We start from the raw sequence: 20,000 nt of genomic DNA, 5'->3' as shown, positions 1-20,000 counted from the left end.
CAATGAATGCCATCCACTCTACAGCACTATTAAAAAGCAAAAGAGCTTGATCAGCTGGAGACTTCGCTCACTGCCATGCACAACTGAAAGGCTGAGGAAGTCATTTGTCCCCAGGGCCATTGAACTGTTCAATGCTTCACTTAAGGGGAGAGGAGAGATAGACTTATCTGCTTAGTCTGTCTGCCTCTCCACTTTCTCCATGTTTGAGTACTGACTGCCCACTACTGCTTTACTACTGTTTTACTAATGTCCACAGCCTAATGTTTTTACTACTGTTTTCCTGCTAAACTGTTTTTCATGCTATATTAGCACACATGATCAATGGCTTCTGCTACAATACTGAATGACTGTAACCCTATTACCTCAACCTGTTCTTGCACTGACAGAGTTTTTTTTTATAGTTTTTTATATTACCTTGTCTACATTATACTTTACTCTCCTATTTGTCCATATTATTTATGCTGGTCTCTAGACCTTACTCTTGCACTGTTGCGCTGTTGGACTAATGTTGGACTACTTTTTGCACCTTCACCATGACACTCACTCTCTTGAGCACCTTACCATACACACAGAACTACAGGACTACTGTTGGTCTACTTTTGCTCCTTCACCATGACACTCACTCTCTTGAGCACCTTACTATACACACAGAACTACAGGCCCTGTCACTACAAGTGTCTCATGCTTGATCACCCTCAAGCACACTGGACTTTTTACATTTAATTTATATAGTATATTTAGTATTTAGTTTTGTTAGTTTTTCTTATCTCCTACTGTCTCTATTGTACAGTGGAGTTTGGTTATATGTTTATACTTATATTTACCATTTCTGCTGTAAGTGCATGTTGTGTGTGATGTCTGTATGCTACTGAGACCCCCTGAATTTCCCCATGGGGATCAATAAAGTATCTATCTAACTTGGGATTGCACTACACTACTACTGCACTACACTACTACTGCTACACTCTACTACTACTACACTAAACTACTACTACACTACACTACTACTGCACTACACTACTACTGCACTACAATACTACTGCTACACTACACTACTACTACTGCACTAAACTACTACTGCACTACACTACTACTGCACTACACTGCTACTGCACTACACTACTACTGCTACACTACTACTACACTACACTACTACTGCACTAAACTACTACTGCACTACACTACTACTACTACACTAAACTACTACTACACTACTACTGCACTACACTACTACTGCACTACACTGCTACTGCTACACTACACTACTACTGCACTACACTGCTACTGCTACACTACACTACTACTGCACTAAACTACTACTGCACTAAACTACTACTGCACTACACTACTACTGCACTACAATACTACTGCTACACTACACTACTACTACTGCACTAAACTACTACTGCACTACACTACTACTACACTACACTACTACTGCACTACACTGCTACTGCACTACACTACTACTGCTACACTACTACTGCACTAAACTACTACTGCACTACACTACTACTACTACACTAAACTACTACTACACTACTACTACACTACACTACTACTGCACTACACTGCTACTGCTACACTACTACTGCACTAAACTACTACTGGGCTTGTTCTGGGAGAGGCCCAGTATGCTGAAGCGTGATGGTCTCCACCCAAACCAACATGGAGCCAGGCTACTCTCTGACAACATAGCGTCCACACTGAGACATTGACATTCTGTAGAAAATATTACAGATTCACGCCCCCCAGGTATTGATTCGAATGGCATTATACATGTGGATGAGTCTGAGAATGTTTTCTGCAGGGTAACATACAATACTACTACCATAGATCAAGCTGTGTCATGCAATAGCATGACTTATGCTTATAGTTCTATTCCAACGTTGATTTCTACCCAACGTATAGTAAAAAGAAAAGACAAATTTAAAACTAGAAACCTAACAAATATTCTTTCCATACCTCAGCATATTCCTCAAAAGCCAGAGGCATTTTCAGCTAACATGGGTTTACTAAATATAGGTGCACTTACTACCAAAACCTTTGCAATCAATGATTTTATTAGTGAAAAAAAATTGGATTTTCTGTTTCTTGTTGAAACCTGGCTGACTTCAGACAGCGAAGCTGTTCTTGTTGAGACTTGTCCCCCAAATTATAATTTCTTCCACTCAATTAGACAAGGCAAACGAGGTGGTGGAATTGCCTCCATTCTCTCAAACAAATATAGTTGCACACGAGTCAACTTTGGCGAATTCGCTTCCTTTGAGTATATTGCCCTCACTCTGAAGGCTGACCCAGCTGTACTTCTATTAACCTTATACCGCCCTCCTAAACTATGGACTGGCTTTCTCGACCAGTTTTCTGAACTTATGTCGCTCATCATCACTAGCTATGATCGGATAATTGTAAATGGCGACTTCAATATTCATGTCAATAAGACAACTGATGCTAAAGCCAGTAAGTTCCTTAATGTGTTGGACAGTTTAGAGCTAAAGCAGCATGTTACAGGACCCACCCACAACCTTGGCAACACCCTCGATCTAGTCATTTCCAGAGGGATAGAAGTCACAGACTTATCAGTAAATGATATAAATATGTCTGATCATCATTGTGTATCTTTTAATATTGTACTACATACTCCAAAAATTCATCCCGAAATTGCAATCAAATCGCGACTCTTGGACATTAGAGCAGAACAGCAGTTCATAGCTCTTATAGACTCCATAAATTTTGATATTTTACATCATCCCATTGATCAAATGGTAGAGGCTCTCAATCGTGAATTAGGCGCTCTGCTTGACAGAGTGGCACCCTTAAAGACTAAAAAAAGGCCCTGTAGCAAACTGACACCTTGGATGAACGAAAATATCCATGATCTAAAAAGATCATGTAGGAAAGCTGAGAGAACATGGAGAAAAACTAAGTTACAGGTTCACCGTGCCATTCTAAAAGAAAAAATTGCAAATTATAATAGAGCTATTCGGAATGAGAGGAGGAACCACTTCTCTAAGGTAATTGCTGAAAACAGTGGAAACTCTAGGGTGTTGTTCTCTACCATTGATAGGCTATTGCATCAAACACCTTTTGATACACTCAGTCAGGCATCCTCTCTAAGATGCGAAGAATTTGCAGACTTCTTCAAAAACAAAGTCATTTCTATAAGGGAGGCTATTGGTAACACAAGTAATATGTTTGATAGTACACCCAAAAACAGCCCCCCAAAATTAAGGTCCTTTAGCACTATTACTCAATCTGAGCTTGGTAAAATTATAACTCAAACCGGCTCCTCAACATGTGTTTTAGATCCAATCCCTACTACATTCCTCAAAAAAGTATATGATGGCTTAGCTCCCTTTTTTCTCAAGGTAATAAATACCTCATTAGAAACAGGTATATTTCCAACTGCTTTTAAAACCGCTGTTGTGAAACCTTTACTTAAAAAGTCAAATCTTGACCATACCAATCTGAGCAACTACAGGCCTATATCAAATCTATCGTTTTTGAGCAAAGTACTTGAAAAAGTTGTTTGTAATCAGTTAAATACCTTCCTCAACGAAAACAGTATCCTTGAAAAATTCCAATCAGGTTTTAGATCAAATCACAGCACAGAAACGGCTCTAGTAAAAATAGTCAATGATCTCAGACTAGCTACCGACTCAAACAAAGTCTCAATCCTTATTCTTCTGGATTTGAGTGCGGCATTTGACACCATTGATCATAGCATCCTAATTCACCGCCTTGCGAAGTGGGTGGGTCTCTCTGATAATGCTCTAAACTGGTTCCAAACCTACATTACTGGCAGAGATTTTTATATCAGTCTAGGAGATCATGTATCTGAAAAACATGACTTGCCTTTTGGTGTGGCCCAGGGGAGCTGCCTTGGTCCCCTGCTATTTTCTCTATATATGCTTCCATTGGGAAACGTCATAAGTCAACATAATGTAAACTTCCACAGCTACGCAGATGATACCCAATTGTATCTTTCTGTTGAGCCAACTAACCCAGATGGCCTTTGCTCCCTCACTGCATGCCTAACCTCCATTAATCAGTGGATGAGCAAAAACTTTTTGAAACTAAATGATGACAAAACAGAGGTACTTCTGGTTGGACCAAAACTAAAGCGAGATATTATTCTTAGTAATCTGGGGAACTTGGCACACCAGGTCAAACCAAAAGTAACAAGCCTCGGTGTCATCTTAGATGCAGAGTTAAGTTTTAAGCCCCATATCAGTAAAGTTACTCAGACAGCCTATTTCCACTTGAGAAACATTGCCAAAGTGCGGCCCTTTTTAACTCAACAAGATGCAGAAAAACTAATTCACGCCTTTATCACTAGCAGGTTAGACTACTGTAATGCACTTTTCACTGGTCTTCCCAAAAAACATCTAAAGAAATTGGCACTCATACAGAACTCTGCGGCTAGACTTTTAACTAAGACTAAGAAGAGAGAACACATCACCCCTGTGTTGGCTGAACTGCACTGGCTCCCTATTTCCTATAGAATTGATTTTAAGGTTATGTTAATTACTTACAAAGCTCTGAATGGCATAGCACCTTCATATATCTCTGAGCTTTTAATATCTTATCAACCACAAAGGAAACTTAGATCATCCAATTCTAATCTTTTAATCGTACCCAAAGTGCTCCACAAACAAAGTGGAGAAGCTGCGTTTATCCATTATGCCCCCAAACTATGGAACACCCTGCCTCTGTACATCAAGCAGGCGAGTTCAGTAAATATTTTTAAAAAAGATCTGAAAACATACCTGTACAGGAAAGCTTTTAGTTAACTCATCTTATCCTGTAGACTACATTTTCAGATTATTCTACATCTGCTACTATTGGAGGGCGCAGCCAGCCAGAAGCAGATGGGCTCCCCCTATTAAGTCAGGTTCTGCTCAAGGTTTCTTCCTGGAATATGGGAGTTTTTCCTTGCCACAGTTGCCATATGGCGTGCTTGTGGGGGGTAAGAGGGTTAAGGCTGCCAGTCTTATGACGTCATTTTCTATATTTTTGATATGTTGCTGAGCATATCATAAACAGCAAAGAAAAGTGATTGATAATGACTGACTGACTACTATTGTGTTACATGCTTCAAATGTAAAGCACTTTGAGCTGCATTCTGTGTATGAAAGGTGCTATACAAATAAAGCTTTATTATTATTATTATTATTATTACTGCACTACACTACTACTACTACACTAAACTACTACTACACTACTACTGCACTACACTACTACTGCACTACACTACACTACTACTGCACTACACTGCTACTGCTACACTACACTACTACTGCACTAAACTACTACTGCACTACACTACTACACTACACTACTACTGCACTACCCTACACTACTGCACTAAACTGCTACTGCACTAAAGCTAAAGTTTTGAGATGGGGCAGAATTACAGCTTAAGTATAGTGTAAGTATACTCTTTTGATCCCTTGAGGGAAATTTGATCTCTGCATTTATCCTAATCCGTGAATTAGTGAAACACACTCAGCACATAGTGAGGTGAAGCACACACTAATCCCGGCGCAGTGAGCTGCCTGCTACAACAGCAGCGCTGTGAGGGGTTAGGTGCCTTGCTCAAGGGCACTTCAGCTGTGCCTACTGGTCGAGTTCAAACCGGCAACCCTCCGGTAACAAGTCCGAAGCGCTAACCAGTAGGCCACGGCTGCCCCCCAAAACTGTTGAGATGGGGCAGAATTATGTTTCAGTGTTGAGATGGGGCAGAATTACAGCTTATGTGTTGAGATGGGGCAGGATTACAGTATGCTTAAAGGTGCCATGTGTAAGAATTGAGGTAAAAATATCCAAAAAATGAGCTACACGCATCAAAAGAATGAGAAGAAATAAGGGCGATGATGTCATTAAAAAAATGACAAGGTATAGTGCTGCAGATATATCAACCTGAATTAGCATGCTAAATTACTAGCCACAGCCCGACAGGTGTCATAATACCAGTTTCGGCCATGGGAGGCAGTATGCGGGCAACATAACCGCCAGCCAAACTGCAAGACACGTTTCCCGGTTGTTACTCTAGGGTAGACCATCTTACTTTCTGGAGGTATACTGTCCCCATTTTTTATGAAATGTGGAGTATGAAATTATTTTTCGGCAGACATTACACATGGCACCTTTAAGTGTTGTGGGGCAGAATTACAGTATGCTTAAGTGTTGTGGGGCAGGATTACAGCTAAAGTACTGTGGGGCAGAATTATGCTTCAGTGTTGAGATGGGGCAGAATTATGCTTTAGTGTTTAGATGGGGCAGAATTATGTTTCAGTGTTGAGGGGCAGAATTATGCTTTAGTGTTTAGATGGGGCAGAATTATGTTTCAGTGTTGAGGGGCAGAATTATGTTTCAGTGTTGAGATGGGGCAGAAATATGTTTCAGTGTTGAGGGGCAGAATTATGTTTCAGTGTTGAGATGGGGCAGAATTATGTTTCAGTGTTGAGATGGGGCTTCAGTGTTGTTTAAATTACCTTAGGGGCGGAGCCAGAGGGATGGCTGCGGGTGGCACAGGCCACCCTTGAGATGCGACCCCAAAATCCTAGTCTATTGGCCATTAACATGGTCTAAGGCGGGACCTTTCTTGATGCACTTGCAGCATGCTAGTTTGAAGTGCCAGAAATGTAAATGGAAAACACGCTAGGCTACGCTCACTTATTGTTTTTTAGCATGTGAGTTTACAGTAGGCCTACATGCTACTGCTATTTACCTATCCCATATGCAGTGTTGGGAACGTTACTTTAAAAAAGTAATTAGTTATAGTTACTCACTACTTGTTCCAAAAAGTAACTGAGTTAGTAACTGAATTACTCTTTGATAAGAGTAACTCGTTACCAGGGAAAGTAACTATTTGCGTTACTGTTGCTATATGTCAAAGAATTTGGATTTTTTGAGCAGTTTTGAGCAGCCAGTAGAAATTAGTAGAACAGACAGGTGTTTTGTAGGCTACATAACTTTCGATATTTATTAGATAGATAGATAGATAGATAGATAGATACTTTATTGATCCCCAAGGGTAAATTCAAGATTTCACATCGACAGACCTACGGTTGACTTCAGCCTGTGTCATATGTTTTTGTTGTGAGGTAGAAAGATCTAGCTTTTGCTGCTTGGAGGACTTTGCTCCGAGCCCTTCTTTGCTAGTGGATGGCGAGCTAATCATCTGTGGTGGAGGTATCGGAGTTTTTGGCCACTAGATGCGTGTGTGAGTCTGAGATGCTTCATTAAATTAGAGTTGCTTACAACGGATGTCGACAAAGTCTTCGCTCCTGGACATAATGTACACATTACATGCACGTTCTTGCCTTGATGAATTTCAATTCATATTTCCATATCCTTATATCTCCACCTTGAAAATGCCAACTTTTCGGATTGCTCCTGACCTCTGCTGTTTCGTCGAATCTCTATTTAAGCTATTGCGTGTGTGTGTGTGGCACGTGTGCTGGCAAGTGTGTAAAAACACTGGCTCTGATTGGCTATCATGAAACATGACTCTGCCTTAGCCAATCATAATCGCTTACGTCGTTATTAACCCACCTCCTCACTAGCTGTGAGCCAGGGTGCGTTCGGATTAGGCCTACAGTTTATTCAATCAATGCATAGTAATGCACCGCATTTAACGTCCAGTAACGTTAACGGCGTTGTAACGACGGGAAAAGTAATTAGTTAGATTACCCCGTTATTGAAAAATAACGTCGTTACCTAACGCCGTTCTTTTAAACAGCGTTATTCCAAACACTGCCCATATGTTAGAGTATGGTCTTTGTCCTTCAGTTTATGAGTATGGTGTTTGGTGCATGGTTGCCCTGTGTATGTATTTGTGCTAATTTAACATCTTGAGCCTGTTTCTGTTTATCTGGATGTTTTGTCTCATGCCACCCTTGAATTAGTCAGTGCCTCACTACTTTGAACACTGCTGTAGGAGGAAAGGCACCAGAGTGTTTTACAGTAGCAGAGGAGTTGGCCATCGCAAATAATAGTGGAAGGCCGTAGTAGTACGGGTTAATTGGGAAGTTACGCCACACGTGATCAAGTTACTCTCGAAGTTACCCAGATAAGCCAGTAACCCCGCTTCGTAGTACAGGCCCCTGCTCGTTAGGCCTTCTGTTTGTTTTCTTTCTACTTGTTTTCAGGTGTGCTCAGGACCTAACGAGCTGATGAGCTGCACCTGTGTGCAGGTGTGCAAATAAGAGGACCGCTTCCTCTCCCCTTGAGAGGGCTATTCTTACTTTGGGTTTTGGACATTCAACACTGAACTCAGACACACTGCAAACACACAACATCCATGCATTACTGATGACTGACTTGGGGCCTGTACTACGAAGCGGGGTTACTGGCTTATCTGGGTCACTTCGAGAGTAACTTGATCACGTGTGGCGTAACTTCCCGATTAACCCGTACTACGAAAGGTGGATAGGTTTTAACCGAGGTATGCTGCCATGGCAATTTACGCTGCATCTCAAACCTGCTCCGACCAGGTTATGTTCTTGGGTTAACACGAGGTTTCCGTTAACCACAACCTTTATAAGTACCACCCCTCCACTAACAATTACTCCCGAGACATGTCGGCGTACCTGGATGATCCATACGACATTGGAGCGCAAATCGTGAGGGACTCTCTTCGCAGGGTGAGGGGTTTTAGAGACCGCCAGAAAATATATATAGCCTACCCGGACGATATTCTCTATGAAGATATATATTGTCAGCCGAGGGAATTCGTTATCTTTGTCAGATGATCTAGGAAGACGTCTCATAGCAATGCCCGTACGTGGACATTCATGTATTCCATCGGTGATGCTGAACATCTGAGCAAGAATACTGTATGTCCGAAAATAAATCGGACATAGGCCTACAGTATGCTGAACATCTGAGCAAGAAGCCAAAAATAAATCGGACATAGCCTACAGTAGGCCTAATAAATTAAAATCACCATTTTAACAAACTTGTTGAGTTGAATATCATATTACTGTACCCTGCACATAAAGGCTACACATTTCCACAGCACCAAAATCCGACCGAATGCCTCCCTCAACCCCCTCCATAATCGGCCTTCCACTATTATTTGCGATGGCCAACTCCTCTGCTACTGTAAAACTGTGATACTGTAAGCTAGGCCTACATGTTTTCATAATTAAGAAATATTAATGCAAGCTATAACTATATAAACCTACTATTCTGAATAATGTTTTTGTGTTTCATTTTCACCTGCTGCCATGTGCGTTTGGCAATGTTGCATCTGAAATGTTCACAGGATTAGGCATACACTAAATCAGTCAATGGGGGCTACTTAAACATTCAATTATCCTTATTACTGTAATCTATATGCCCACTTCTGAATTGGGTTGCATCTGTAGGCCTTTCTATGAACTCAAAATAGGCTATTTAATTATTTCAACTCATTTCAGACATACCGCAAGCTGCTAATCCTCCGTAACACATATTTGAAGAACATGTGGGAATAAAACTTTACTTTTAGGCATTTAGGCTACCCGATCTGCAATACGTTGCCAACAGCCTTGCTTTGTTCACTGCCAACGTATTTGATTTTTGTCGTAGAGTGGGTTTTAATTCCACATAACTTGTCATAATAATTGTGCATTCCTCATCCGTAAAATAAGGTGATCGCGTCATCATTGAAAGTGGTGACTTGCGCTGCAACCCGCCCCTTTTATGTGAACGCGCACAAACTCCAATTAGGTTAACCCCGGCTCAACAAATCAACTTCATAATCAGCGTCGTAGTACCGATTAACACCACTTAAGATAACCAGGTTTTGTCAACCCCGGTTTAACAAAGTAACCCTGGGTTACATCTGGGTAGGTTAAGCTCCCTTCGTAGTACAGGCCCTTGGACCCACCTCACACTGTTTGTTTGTTTGTTTGTTATTTTGGTTAGTTTGGTTAATAAATCTATATTTTAGTTAAAGATCCAACCTCTCGACTCCCTCTTTTGTTGTGGCCTTACCCCTAGGTCATAACAGAAACAAGTAGCTGTGTCACATTAGAAACCAAACCTTAATTCATATTTAGGCCCTTATTTGGAGTGGTGGCCATGCCCTGAAACTTCTGAGTAATCTCTATTCTTATAAGCTCCATTTCCTTCATTTTTATTTTCAAAATAAAAGAGATTTTACATAAATAAAAAAAAGAATTGTTACATTAAGTAATCACTCCTTATGGTGTGGTCTGCAGCCATTGAATAACGGCTGTTTATGTTCTACAATAAACCTGCTATTAAGTTCAAGCTTAACTCTGCTCTGTTCTTACTGTCTGCTCTGATACACAGGCGACATCGGTCCTATATTATAGGTATGTTGTAGTAGGCCTATTGAGGTAAGATATTATACTAATCATATAGGAATACTATATTATAGGAATGGTATAGTATTTTAATACTATAGAAGTAAGCTATAGGACCACTAGAGGGGTTAGGGTATTATCTAGAAGTAGAGGCTAGCCTATCTCAGAAAATCATAGAAGTATTACATACAACTAGTCCATGTTATTATTCGTTTTTGTGAGGGGAATTGAAGGTGAAATGTTCACTAATGTGGGTTTAACCATATTGTGGGTGAAATATAGCTATAGTGCGCATCTAAGGCTTAGGCATTTTTAGTGCAAAAAACGGAGAATAAAATGGGGGGGGGTCATGTTTCGTTTATATTTTAGATAGATAGATAGATATTATTGATCCCCAAGGGGAATTTCAATATGTTTGCTGCGTCTATCCGGTGAACGGGTCAGTTTAGTATAGCGGCAGCTTGAGCGACAGTCAACGTTACACTTCCTCTTATGCAAATATGACAGGCTCTTCAGGCGTGTTTGGCTCAGTTCGCTCGGTCAGCGTTGCCTTGGGCCTGTCCACGCGGCTGATTCTGACAGTAGCTGGATCGCCCTCTTGCCTGGGAGTCCGAACGAAGCCCACGCGCATGAGCAGTGTATCTGTGCTTAGTCTCGGGAACGCGCACCCGGTCAGCTGACAGGCAGTAACCCACTGTGTCACAACAAACCCTCGCGGACGCCGCCCCGTGCAGCCTGTGCTGCTGCTGGTGGCCTGTGTTACCTCGCGCCGCCAGGTGACAGAAACTCGGTTTCAACGTCGACATGGCTGCGGAGATCCAACCTCGCGCCCAGGCGCGAAAGCCAGTTCTGCTAAGCAAGATTGAAACGTCGCAGGAGCTCGTGATCACGGCGGTCATCATTCCGAAAGAGGACGGGGTGATCAGCGTCTCTGACGACAGGTAGGGTGATCTGATCCGCTCGCGTGAAGCGGCCAACGTTGCGCCACGGTTCCAGCCGCGGCGCCAATAGAGCAGGAATGCTGGGAGGAAGAGGGGGCTCGCGGGTATAGCTCCCGCCAAGAGAAGGGAAAAGCAACCAGAAAACATCGCAAGCTCGAGACGCACAACAGTTCTCTCTTCATGGGGGAGCTCGCGACCTAATGTGGGTGGCGCCGTCTCTGCGCGCGCGTGCATAAAGGCGCAGCTTTGCTGATCAAAGCTTCGCAGCAACCAATCATGTGACAGCAGAATGTTGGGGGGGGGGGCCTTGTATATGTGTCAGCTCAGCTGTACATTTATTCTAAACTAGAAAATGCAATTCCAGGGAATTACCATTGCATGTAAATGCAAAAAAGCTGCTGTGTGTACTGTAATATTACTTACAGTATGATTATTCAGATTACATAGTCTTACAGTATTCTTGAAAACCACTTACTTGGTTAGATGTTAGCTTATAATATATGACAGTCAGTACAAATAAATTGTCAATTCAATATTGATCAACATTCTTTGTTTTAATACAGCAGAATAATACCGCTTGTAAGCTTGAAGTAAAAATCACAGTTGTGTATATTATATATATAGAACTTGATAATGCCAATCATATTATCCTAAGACAGATCTATTTATCAGCGGTAACTCTGAACTGGCAGCAACAGCTAGAGGCCTCAGTTAATGGTATTAGGTCAAATTTGATGGTGATATATACACTGAAGAATAAAAGAGTCAGCCCTTCAGATGATCAGTTTTAGACAGAACTTAGGTTAGAATCTTTTTTTTTCACACAGCACAGCTCAGGTCTAAAAAGAGAGGTCTAACAGCACAGCTATGTTTCACAGATGTTACAGCACAGGTATGATTAAAGGTATGAATGGTTGACAAATATGATTCACAGGTATACATGTTCCATATAGTTAGTGAGTATAGTCCTCACACAACAATATTGTAACGTTTGAAGGTTTCAGGACGCCAAGAGTTGTTCAGAGCAAGCTTTATTGGCTGAGAACGAGGGCAGGGACACAGACACAGATCACAATACACACGGGGCAGGTCAAACAGACACACACACTACACCAACAGGGGAGGTCCAAGGAACACACATGAGGGGAAACTAAAAGGGAAACATGTTACACTAAAGACACTAACTTTACACTTACAACTTACAAGAATAACGACATAAACCCCCCAACTGTTCGCTCTCGTATCCCAGCATGCTTTTCGTGGGAGAACGCTAACACTGTCTTTCTGCGCCGACGCTACAATATTTTTCTCAGAATGTCTCAGTGTAGATCTCAGATAAGTCTCAGTATGGTTAAATGGTATGTGCAGATATGTTGAGATATGGTCACATGTTTGTAAGAATGTATGTTAGTAGGTATGTTGCTAGCAACATTGTCAGAGATGTATGGTTGACAGGTGTGCACACAGACAGGCACACATGTAATGTCATATACGGTCATCACCACTGGTCTGGTCTGGTCTGGAACCTAAAAGGCAAAAGCTGTTATAAGTTTAACAGTTATACCAAAACAAGGAATGTCTGCAATTGTACAATTGTTCAATACAACTAAGGTATTTAAGTGAAGCTGTTACATTACATTAGGCTGACAAATTATAACCTAACGACTAACATGGTAAACAGTTTAAGCTTTTTAAACAATTCTCTCAACAATTCTAGGACAATTAAAAAAAAAGGTAGAGTAGGCCTACAATACAATTGTTGCACCATCAAGCTACCTGCAGTGGCGCAAATGAAAAGTGCATTTTCTGTTGGGATAGTGATGACAGACAAACTGAGAGGGATAAATGACAGCAGCAGTTCCCTTTATTTCATACAAATCGTGTATTTTTTCGTTCATAGTCTAACTTATAATACTGATCTGTCATGGATTTGCACGAGTTGATTCTCAATAATACGGAACAAAATGCGTTCTGTATCAGTTCAATACGGAACACATCTTTTTCCTTGCAAATACGGGACAATTCCGTATTTTACGGAACGGTTGGCAACCCTAGTTGAAAGGGACCTGATGAAACCCATCAATAGACGAACTATAGTATACCGTGATAGTGTTTACTTATTGTAGGCTACGTAAGAATCAGGAGTGTAGAATGAAACGTAGCCTGGCCTATTTGATACACAATCAAGCGGTGTACAACGTTAAACATTTGTTAAAATAAAAACAGGAGCATACATTTGTTAACTTTGACGTAGCAAGGTGCTAACGTCAACTATTTCACTAACGTTAGGTTGCAGGTTAACCACCACTGTTGATTAATGGGTAATATATGTATATCATTTTTAAAAATGTCTCCAAATGGTGTTAAATGCCAGTTTTTGTTGTTTTTAGCATTAGCAGGGTTTTTTTACGCAATTCTGTGATGACGTCACTTTGGGGACTACATGATCTGCGCTTCATTCATTTCAATGCATTTCAATGGACATCGCGGTTACACTTTCAACATAAAGTTTGTATATTTACACTTAGAATTTCGTCACAGCATTTATATCACAGCTACCCTATGATCTACCAATGTAATAACGGTGCCTGATATCAATTTAGTAATTTTTCTGAATTTCGGGAGGTCTCGTTTTGGAGGGTATGTTTTACATTCATTCCTGTGGGAAACGGTCGCGGTTACACTTTCAACATAAAGTTTGTATATTTACACTTTTTCGTTACAGCATTTATACAGTGGGCAGTGCTTTGACTTGGCCAGCTTCACTCGCGGTCCGCGCGTGGGATCACGCGGTATCACGCGACTTTAATTTGTATTTTTCCAGTGACACGCTAGCCTGGATAGCGCCACCACTTCTCAATGAGACGTGGTCTGGGAACTAAACGTTAATTTTCTCGTATTTGAAAAAAATGCCCAGATCCGTTTATTGGGTGCCACGGATGTCTATCAAATGCGTCTGTGCATAGCTCATCATCGTCTTGCTTTCCCCCTTGTTCTGTGATTGGTCCCCTATCTCAGGCGAAAATTTGCTCCATGGTCTCCAGGCTGCCTTAGCAGCGTGAATCAAATCGCGCGCAAGGCAGCATGGGAACACCCAGGCTAGTGAGACGCTGCAACAACCCAAACAACCGGTAGATGGCTCAAGTGAGCAGGGTGTCTCGTAAAAAGAAATGGAGCATGGAAAACCCTACACAGACTTCACTACAGACTTTAGCAGACTGGTTTAGAAATAATTTAATAGCCAGAAATATGCCTGCCCTGCCCTAATAAAGAAATATTTGGTTAACTGCGAGTGAATCCCGTTTGCAGCTGTAGAAAAAACGCAGGACAAATTAAGCAGGACAAATTAAACATTCTGGTTTTCTCCGAGTGCCACGATGATAGACAGACATCATTTGGACAAAATATAGAGCATATTAACCTCCGTTGCTCAGCCAAATGCCTTCCTGTTACGTCCTGTTATCACGGAGTTACAAGCGATAAACGATTTTTGATGGTCACAAGTTTATTTTTATTTTTTTGATTATTAAAGAGTGTTTTTCATTTAAAGGTTTGACTTTGTGCTTATTCAGTAGAGCATTTAGTGCTCTCCCCAATCGCAGACGTTAACATTGCATGTTTGTTTGTAATGGATGCAACCGCGAGATAGGCTATGCGTTTGACGGCAATGAGTTGTTAACAGACATGAACCAAGACGTATAGCCCAGCAGCAATCTAGGGACTGCTCGTTATTTATTGAAGGGGCCACCGGAGGAATTTTGAGTGCTTCAGTTGCAAGTTGCATGACCCTCTCTTGCCTGCTAGAAATTGTTCAGTGACCCTCCGACAGAATTGTTAAAAAAGACATGACCCTCCCCTGCCAATTGTCGCTGTCTTCCGCCCGCACCCGCGCCACACACTGTTATAACGTTCTTAAATCAATCTTTCCCGTGAGCTTGCATGCTACCAGTCCTTCCTTTTCAAATGTGTTGCGCCTGTTTGCACAATTTCACAAATAATCATATGTGATGATTAATAATATGACAAATAATCCCTGTGCACGGGGACCGAAACAATGCATGCCAACTTTTCCCGTGTTTATCACGTATTTTAATTTTCCCCCGCTGTCTTGCCGTTTTAATATTTTCCCGTAGAATATCCCATATTTTAATACTCTCATAACAGCCCTTCCATCGGGCCTGTCTCTGTGTTGCCCTGTTGCTACCCCTTGCCCTTCCAACGAAACAGAAGGCGAACTTAGAGTGATGTTAACCTATTTAAGTTTAACGGCGTGATTGTCGTGAGAGCACGATTCACGATGTTCGGCCTTATGTCTACGTGCGCACCTAAGGCTACTCAGCTACAAGAGAAAGAATTTCCCCTGTTTGTATGTTCACTGCAAGTTGGCCTACCATAACTTACCAACTCTGCACTGTAGACCCTAACTGGCTATTTATATTTTTCTGTGAAATAAGCAAATGTATTTGTTCAACTTTATGAAGCAGAATTACGCATAGGCTACTTGGAACATACCCAGTAAACAAAATAAAGTCCTGGCGACGTCCCCTAAAGGTCCCCTGGCGAACGTCACCTCCTCGACATTGTGTAGGGTTCCCTTTATGTCCCGCGGACCTCTGTTCGGGAGGTCTAAAAGACGTCCACGAGACTTTAAGAGGACGTCCTGTAATGGCACCGCGACGTTATGCGCGCGACGTTTATATTTCCGCGATGGTAAAAAAAAAAAAAAAAAAAAAGCGCGATTTAGTATGGTAGGCTATTACTACATCCTGTAAGTCTCAGCGTTGCTAGGAGAGAGGTAGACGGAACATGAACACGCATTAACGACTTGTTCTACAACTAGCTTACAATCAACATCACTCACCTCATATTTTCACGAATGTATGAAATCACGTCCTCCGAATGCACTACACTAATGATGAGTAGACATGGACATTTATACCGGGCTAGGATGTGCTGCTTTCACATCTACGGTGTCATTTTCTTAATAAACTAATACGACGTTTTAATGGGCATATCCCGTAGCATATTGTTCAAAACATAATCAGAGTAGGCCAAGGCTAGTCTAAGATAAATTGTTCAAACCATATTGTTTCAAAATATTAAAAACTAATAATAGCCAAAAATACTAAATGAATTGCAATGCATGCTGGGAAGCAAAACTCAACATGAAATAGGCTAAAGTACATGAAACATAACTGGAATGCATTGACGTTATATCCACTTGTTTTCTTGGACCTGTGATCAAACAATTCAGACGTGTAACGTGAAGTCGTGCATGGATGTGATGTCTCCGTCCTGCAGGTGGTAGCCAGAGCGCTCTCAACTCCGCTGCCATGTGTGAATAAACAAACGTCCCCCCCATGTCCCCGGTATAACGTTATTGTCGGGTCCTTAGGAGGTATTTGAAATGACCAAATGCAAATGTCATCCGAGGGACCTGACGGTGACATCCCCAGAAAGTCCTGCACCGGACGTCACGCAATAACCAAACGATAACTTGCTCCGGACGTCAATAAGGTCACCGGAACGTCCGCTAGAGAACATGACGTTCGGGACCAATTAGGGACGTCGTGAATGTCGGCATGAGGTCCGGGGGACGTCCCGTGTTTGTCGGGTTATTGTTTTTAACGATCTCTATGCTACTCACAAAAATGTAGGCATGGGGACATGATTAAGTAGGCTATTAACTAAGATAACAATGTCTTCCGATTTTAGTTTAATGCAATTTTCTGAATTTCAGAGGCCTCGTTATGAGGCTACATAATGCACCTATTCAGTTCAATGGATTATGCTTATAACGTTACGATACTTTTTTTGTTACTGTCAGTGAACAGCACCGAGTGAAAGTCAACATTTTCTTTATATCTAGTGATAGTGATCATGTCGTTAGTTCAGATAAGTAGGCTACCGGGCAAACTTAGTCAGAAGATCTGAATATAAAGCATCATGATAGCTAGCTATGGGCTAACTTTTTAGTCCCACCTGTGAGCCACCCCAGTTGTTGCAAACTTAGCTTCTAGCCGCTGCCGATTAGGCTGGTCGTGTCTTCAGCATGAATATTTTCGATAACTACTGCTCGTGATTGATTGCCATTGACATTGTCAGGGTACGGCTTACCAAAGAGGGCGATAATATGGGCAAGTCACACTTTTGCAGGTGCTTGTGTGGGCTGTGCCGTCCCGATGGAAACTGTGGTGGAGAGCTGCAGTAACTAGGAAAGCGAGTGCATTTTGGCCGCTGGTCGAGGAGCTCCCCCGTGACCAGCATACATGATCTATCTAGCTATCTATCTACCTATCTATATAGCCTATCTATTTATCTATAATCTGCGCTATCTACTGCTGAACAATCCCTTACTCGTCTCTCTTTACTCCTCTCTCGTTACTCTCAAGGGTCTCAAGGTGGGCTTTGGTCTGTAGCCTCCCCAAGGTGACGTAATGCAATGCATTGTGGGGGAAAGGAGAATCACTTCAAACGCTGTGAAATAGAGCTGCACAGTCCCGCCCACAGCCAAAATGCGGTTAGGTGCCGGATGTAAGATTCCCATTCATTTGTCCCATTGACGTTTGGAAAAATCCGTATCTAAAGAGTTTTACAGCATGTCTTAGGCTAACCAGCTACGGCGTAACTCATAAGCATACAACATATCATTTTGAGTGAAAAAAACGAAGAGAAAATCCAAAAAAAGTCAAAGGTACAAGACTGTGTACATATTTTCATTTCCGAGCGAAGGAACTACTCATCCCATAAACCACCGCGCCTCACTGAATAATATATAAGCAGCACGAACCAGCGCGAAATCATTTCCAACCGGCGACAGCACGCGAACCCTTTCCTCCAAACAGTGATTTTTATATAGTGAATGTGCAGTTAATAGCAGTTATTTCAGGAGTAATCGTGTAAATAATAGTGTTTTGATATTGAATTTTATATTTATCATCGTGTATTTTATATCGTGTGTGCGTGAAAGCGGTTAACGGCAGTGCTTCGTAAAGTTACCTGACTCATCCTATGCTGTCATCACTACTCAGTCGGGCTGATGCATGGACTGGTGCATGGTCTGCTCTTGGCCCACCATATTCAGTTTATTAATTTGCCGTGAATTATTACACAAAATGTTCATTAAATGCACGAAGTATTCCTAGGTTAATGATTGATATGAATCATACACTATGAAGGCTACAGTAGCCTAGCTAATGTTAACTAGCACTGCTAGCAGCATTAGTTACCAACCTCCCTGCTTAACTCACCACAACTTTGTAGGTCTTATCCCTCATGCTGGCCCTTACAAAACCCACAAACTGACTCTCGGACACACAACAGTCAATAATGTGACCCGATTAAAGTGGCTTTCACCCCTTTGGACACTCACTAAAACATAATATATTTCATACCTGTGTTGCAGCATGTAGGCTAATGTTAGCTGCATTATGTAATGACATACAATGTAGGAAATGCTAAAGGTTAGCCTGTCGGCTACCTGAAAAGTTTGAGTGTTTAAACTAACATTTACAGTGGTCTATTTGATAGTGTATTGGCCCTGAATGTGATTGTTTTTAATCACATTTTTTACATCCGGCATCGGCTGTGGGCGGGACTGTGCAGCTCTATAGTACCTGCTTTTTCGTATTATATTCCGTTTTGTGATACCCAACAACATCAAATACAATGGATAACAGTTAAATGTTTATTACCAACAAGCAAATTGTGCAAATTCGTTGGAAAATGAATCCTGCAACACAGCCTTTAACGTTACCTAGCGTTATAACGTTAGTTTAGTTATTTGTGACCCATCATTTCATACACGCTAACGTTACATAATGTTTGACGACATAAATGACTCAATACCAAAAACCAAAACACTTACCTTGTCTGTAATTAGAGAAATGTGCCTCTGAAGGAGAGTTTTACGAGCAAATAAAGTGACCAAGGCACAGCAGGCGAAGACGTTCAGAAGATTCACAGCTCCAGGGCCAGCGGTAGCTCACGTTCAACTGTTGAGATTGCTTTCAGCTGGAGGTCACGTCATAATGCTAAAAGTTGCTGCCACGGCGGTCAATGTTAAGTCAATGGGAATTTATTGCTCTTTTATCGTAAATATCTCAAAAAGTATAAAGTTCACAAATGTGAAAAATACATTGGACAAATCTCCGTTACAAGACCTTTGTAAGAGTGTTTGAATGACGTCAAACGGTTCAGTGGTTTTAGAGCCTTTGAGTGTCAAAGTTGGTCGGAAGAAGAAGAATAAGAAGAAGAACAGCGATAATAGTCCATTTAAAGCTTATTTTTGTTATAATTGCAAATATATTCAAGTTCTGGGTTGACTTCCGTTTCCGCGTTGTAACAATGATGACCCCAATAAACACAGAATGAAGCTTTATTCAGTTGGTTTGTTTTGAATGAAATGAAATGAATGGTCTATCATACTGCTTAAGTTTTCATTCTACTCAACAGTCATAAAATATGCAGCTAACGGATAACATTTGTAATATTTCTGTGTAATCTGTCAGATCGGGCCCACACACTCGTTCGTATCAGATCAGGCCTACACACTCGTAGGCACACACACACACACGCCCACACACTCGTAGGAACACACACACACACACAATCGTTCATCTCTGTTTGCATGCAGCCTGCGATTCCTCATAAGGAAGGAATGACTTCCGGTCAAACTAATGTAAAGGCTGCTGTGTGTGTTTGTGTGTGCGTGCGCACGTGTGTGTGTGTGTCTGTG

At 41.5% G+C, this 20,000-nt stretch overlaps 1 protein-coding gene across 5 annotated transcripts in view; it reads left to right on the top strand.

Annotated features, from left to right (window-relative positions):
• The first annotated feature begins 10,993 nt into the window (after nucleotides 1-10,993).
• Nucleotides 10,994-20,000, top strand: part of wdfy2 (WD repeat and FYVE domain containing 2) — a 38,457-nt gene continuing 29,450 nt past the window's right edge. For 3 of the 5 annotated variants that reach the window (XM_042084349.1, XM_042084351.1, XM_042084348.1), the window contains exon 1: nucleotides 10,994-11,263. In XM_042084349.1, coding sequence (XP_041940283.1) covers nucleotides 11,127-11,263 — 137 coding nt within the window. In that variant the 5' untranslated portion in view covers nucleotides 10,994-11,126. The remainder of the gene's footprint in view (nucleotides 11,264-20,000) is intronic. The other 2 variants (XM_042084350.1, XM_042084347.1) reach the window with 2 other exon arrangements.

The sequence above is a fragment of the Alosa sapidissima genome, chromosome 2 (genome assembly GCF_018492685.1).
Source record: "Alosa sapidissima isolate fAloSap1 chromosome 2, fAloSap1.pri, whole genome shotgun sequence".
Lineage (NCBI taxonomy): Eukaryota > Metazoa > Chordata > Actinopteri > Clupeiformes > Clupeidae > Alosa > Alosa sapidissima.
Note: the sequence above shows the minus strand (reverse complement) of the source record. Positions and strands in the feature narration are given on the sequence as shown.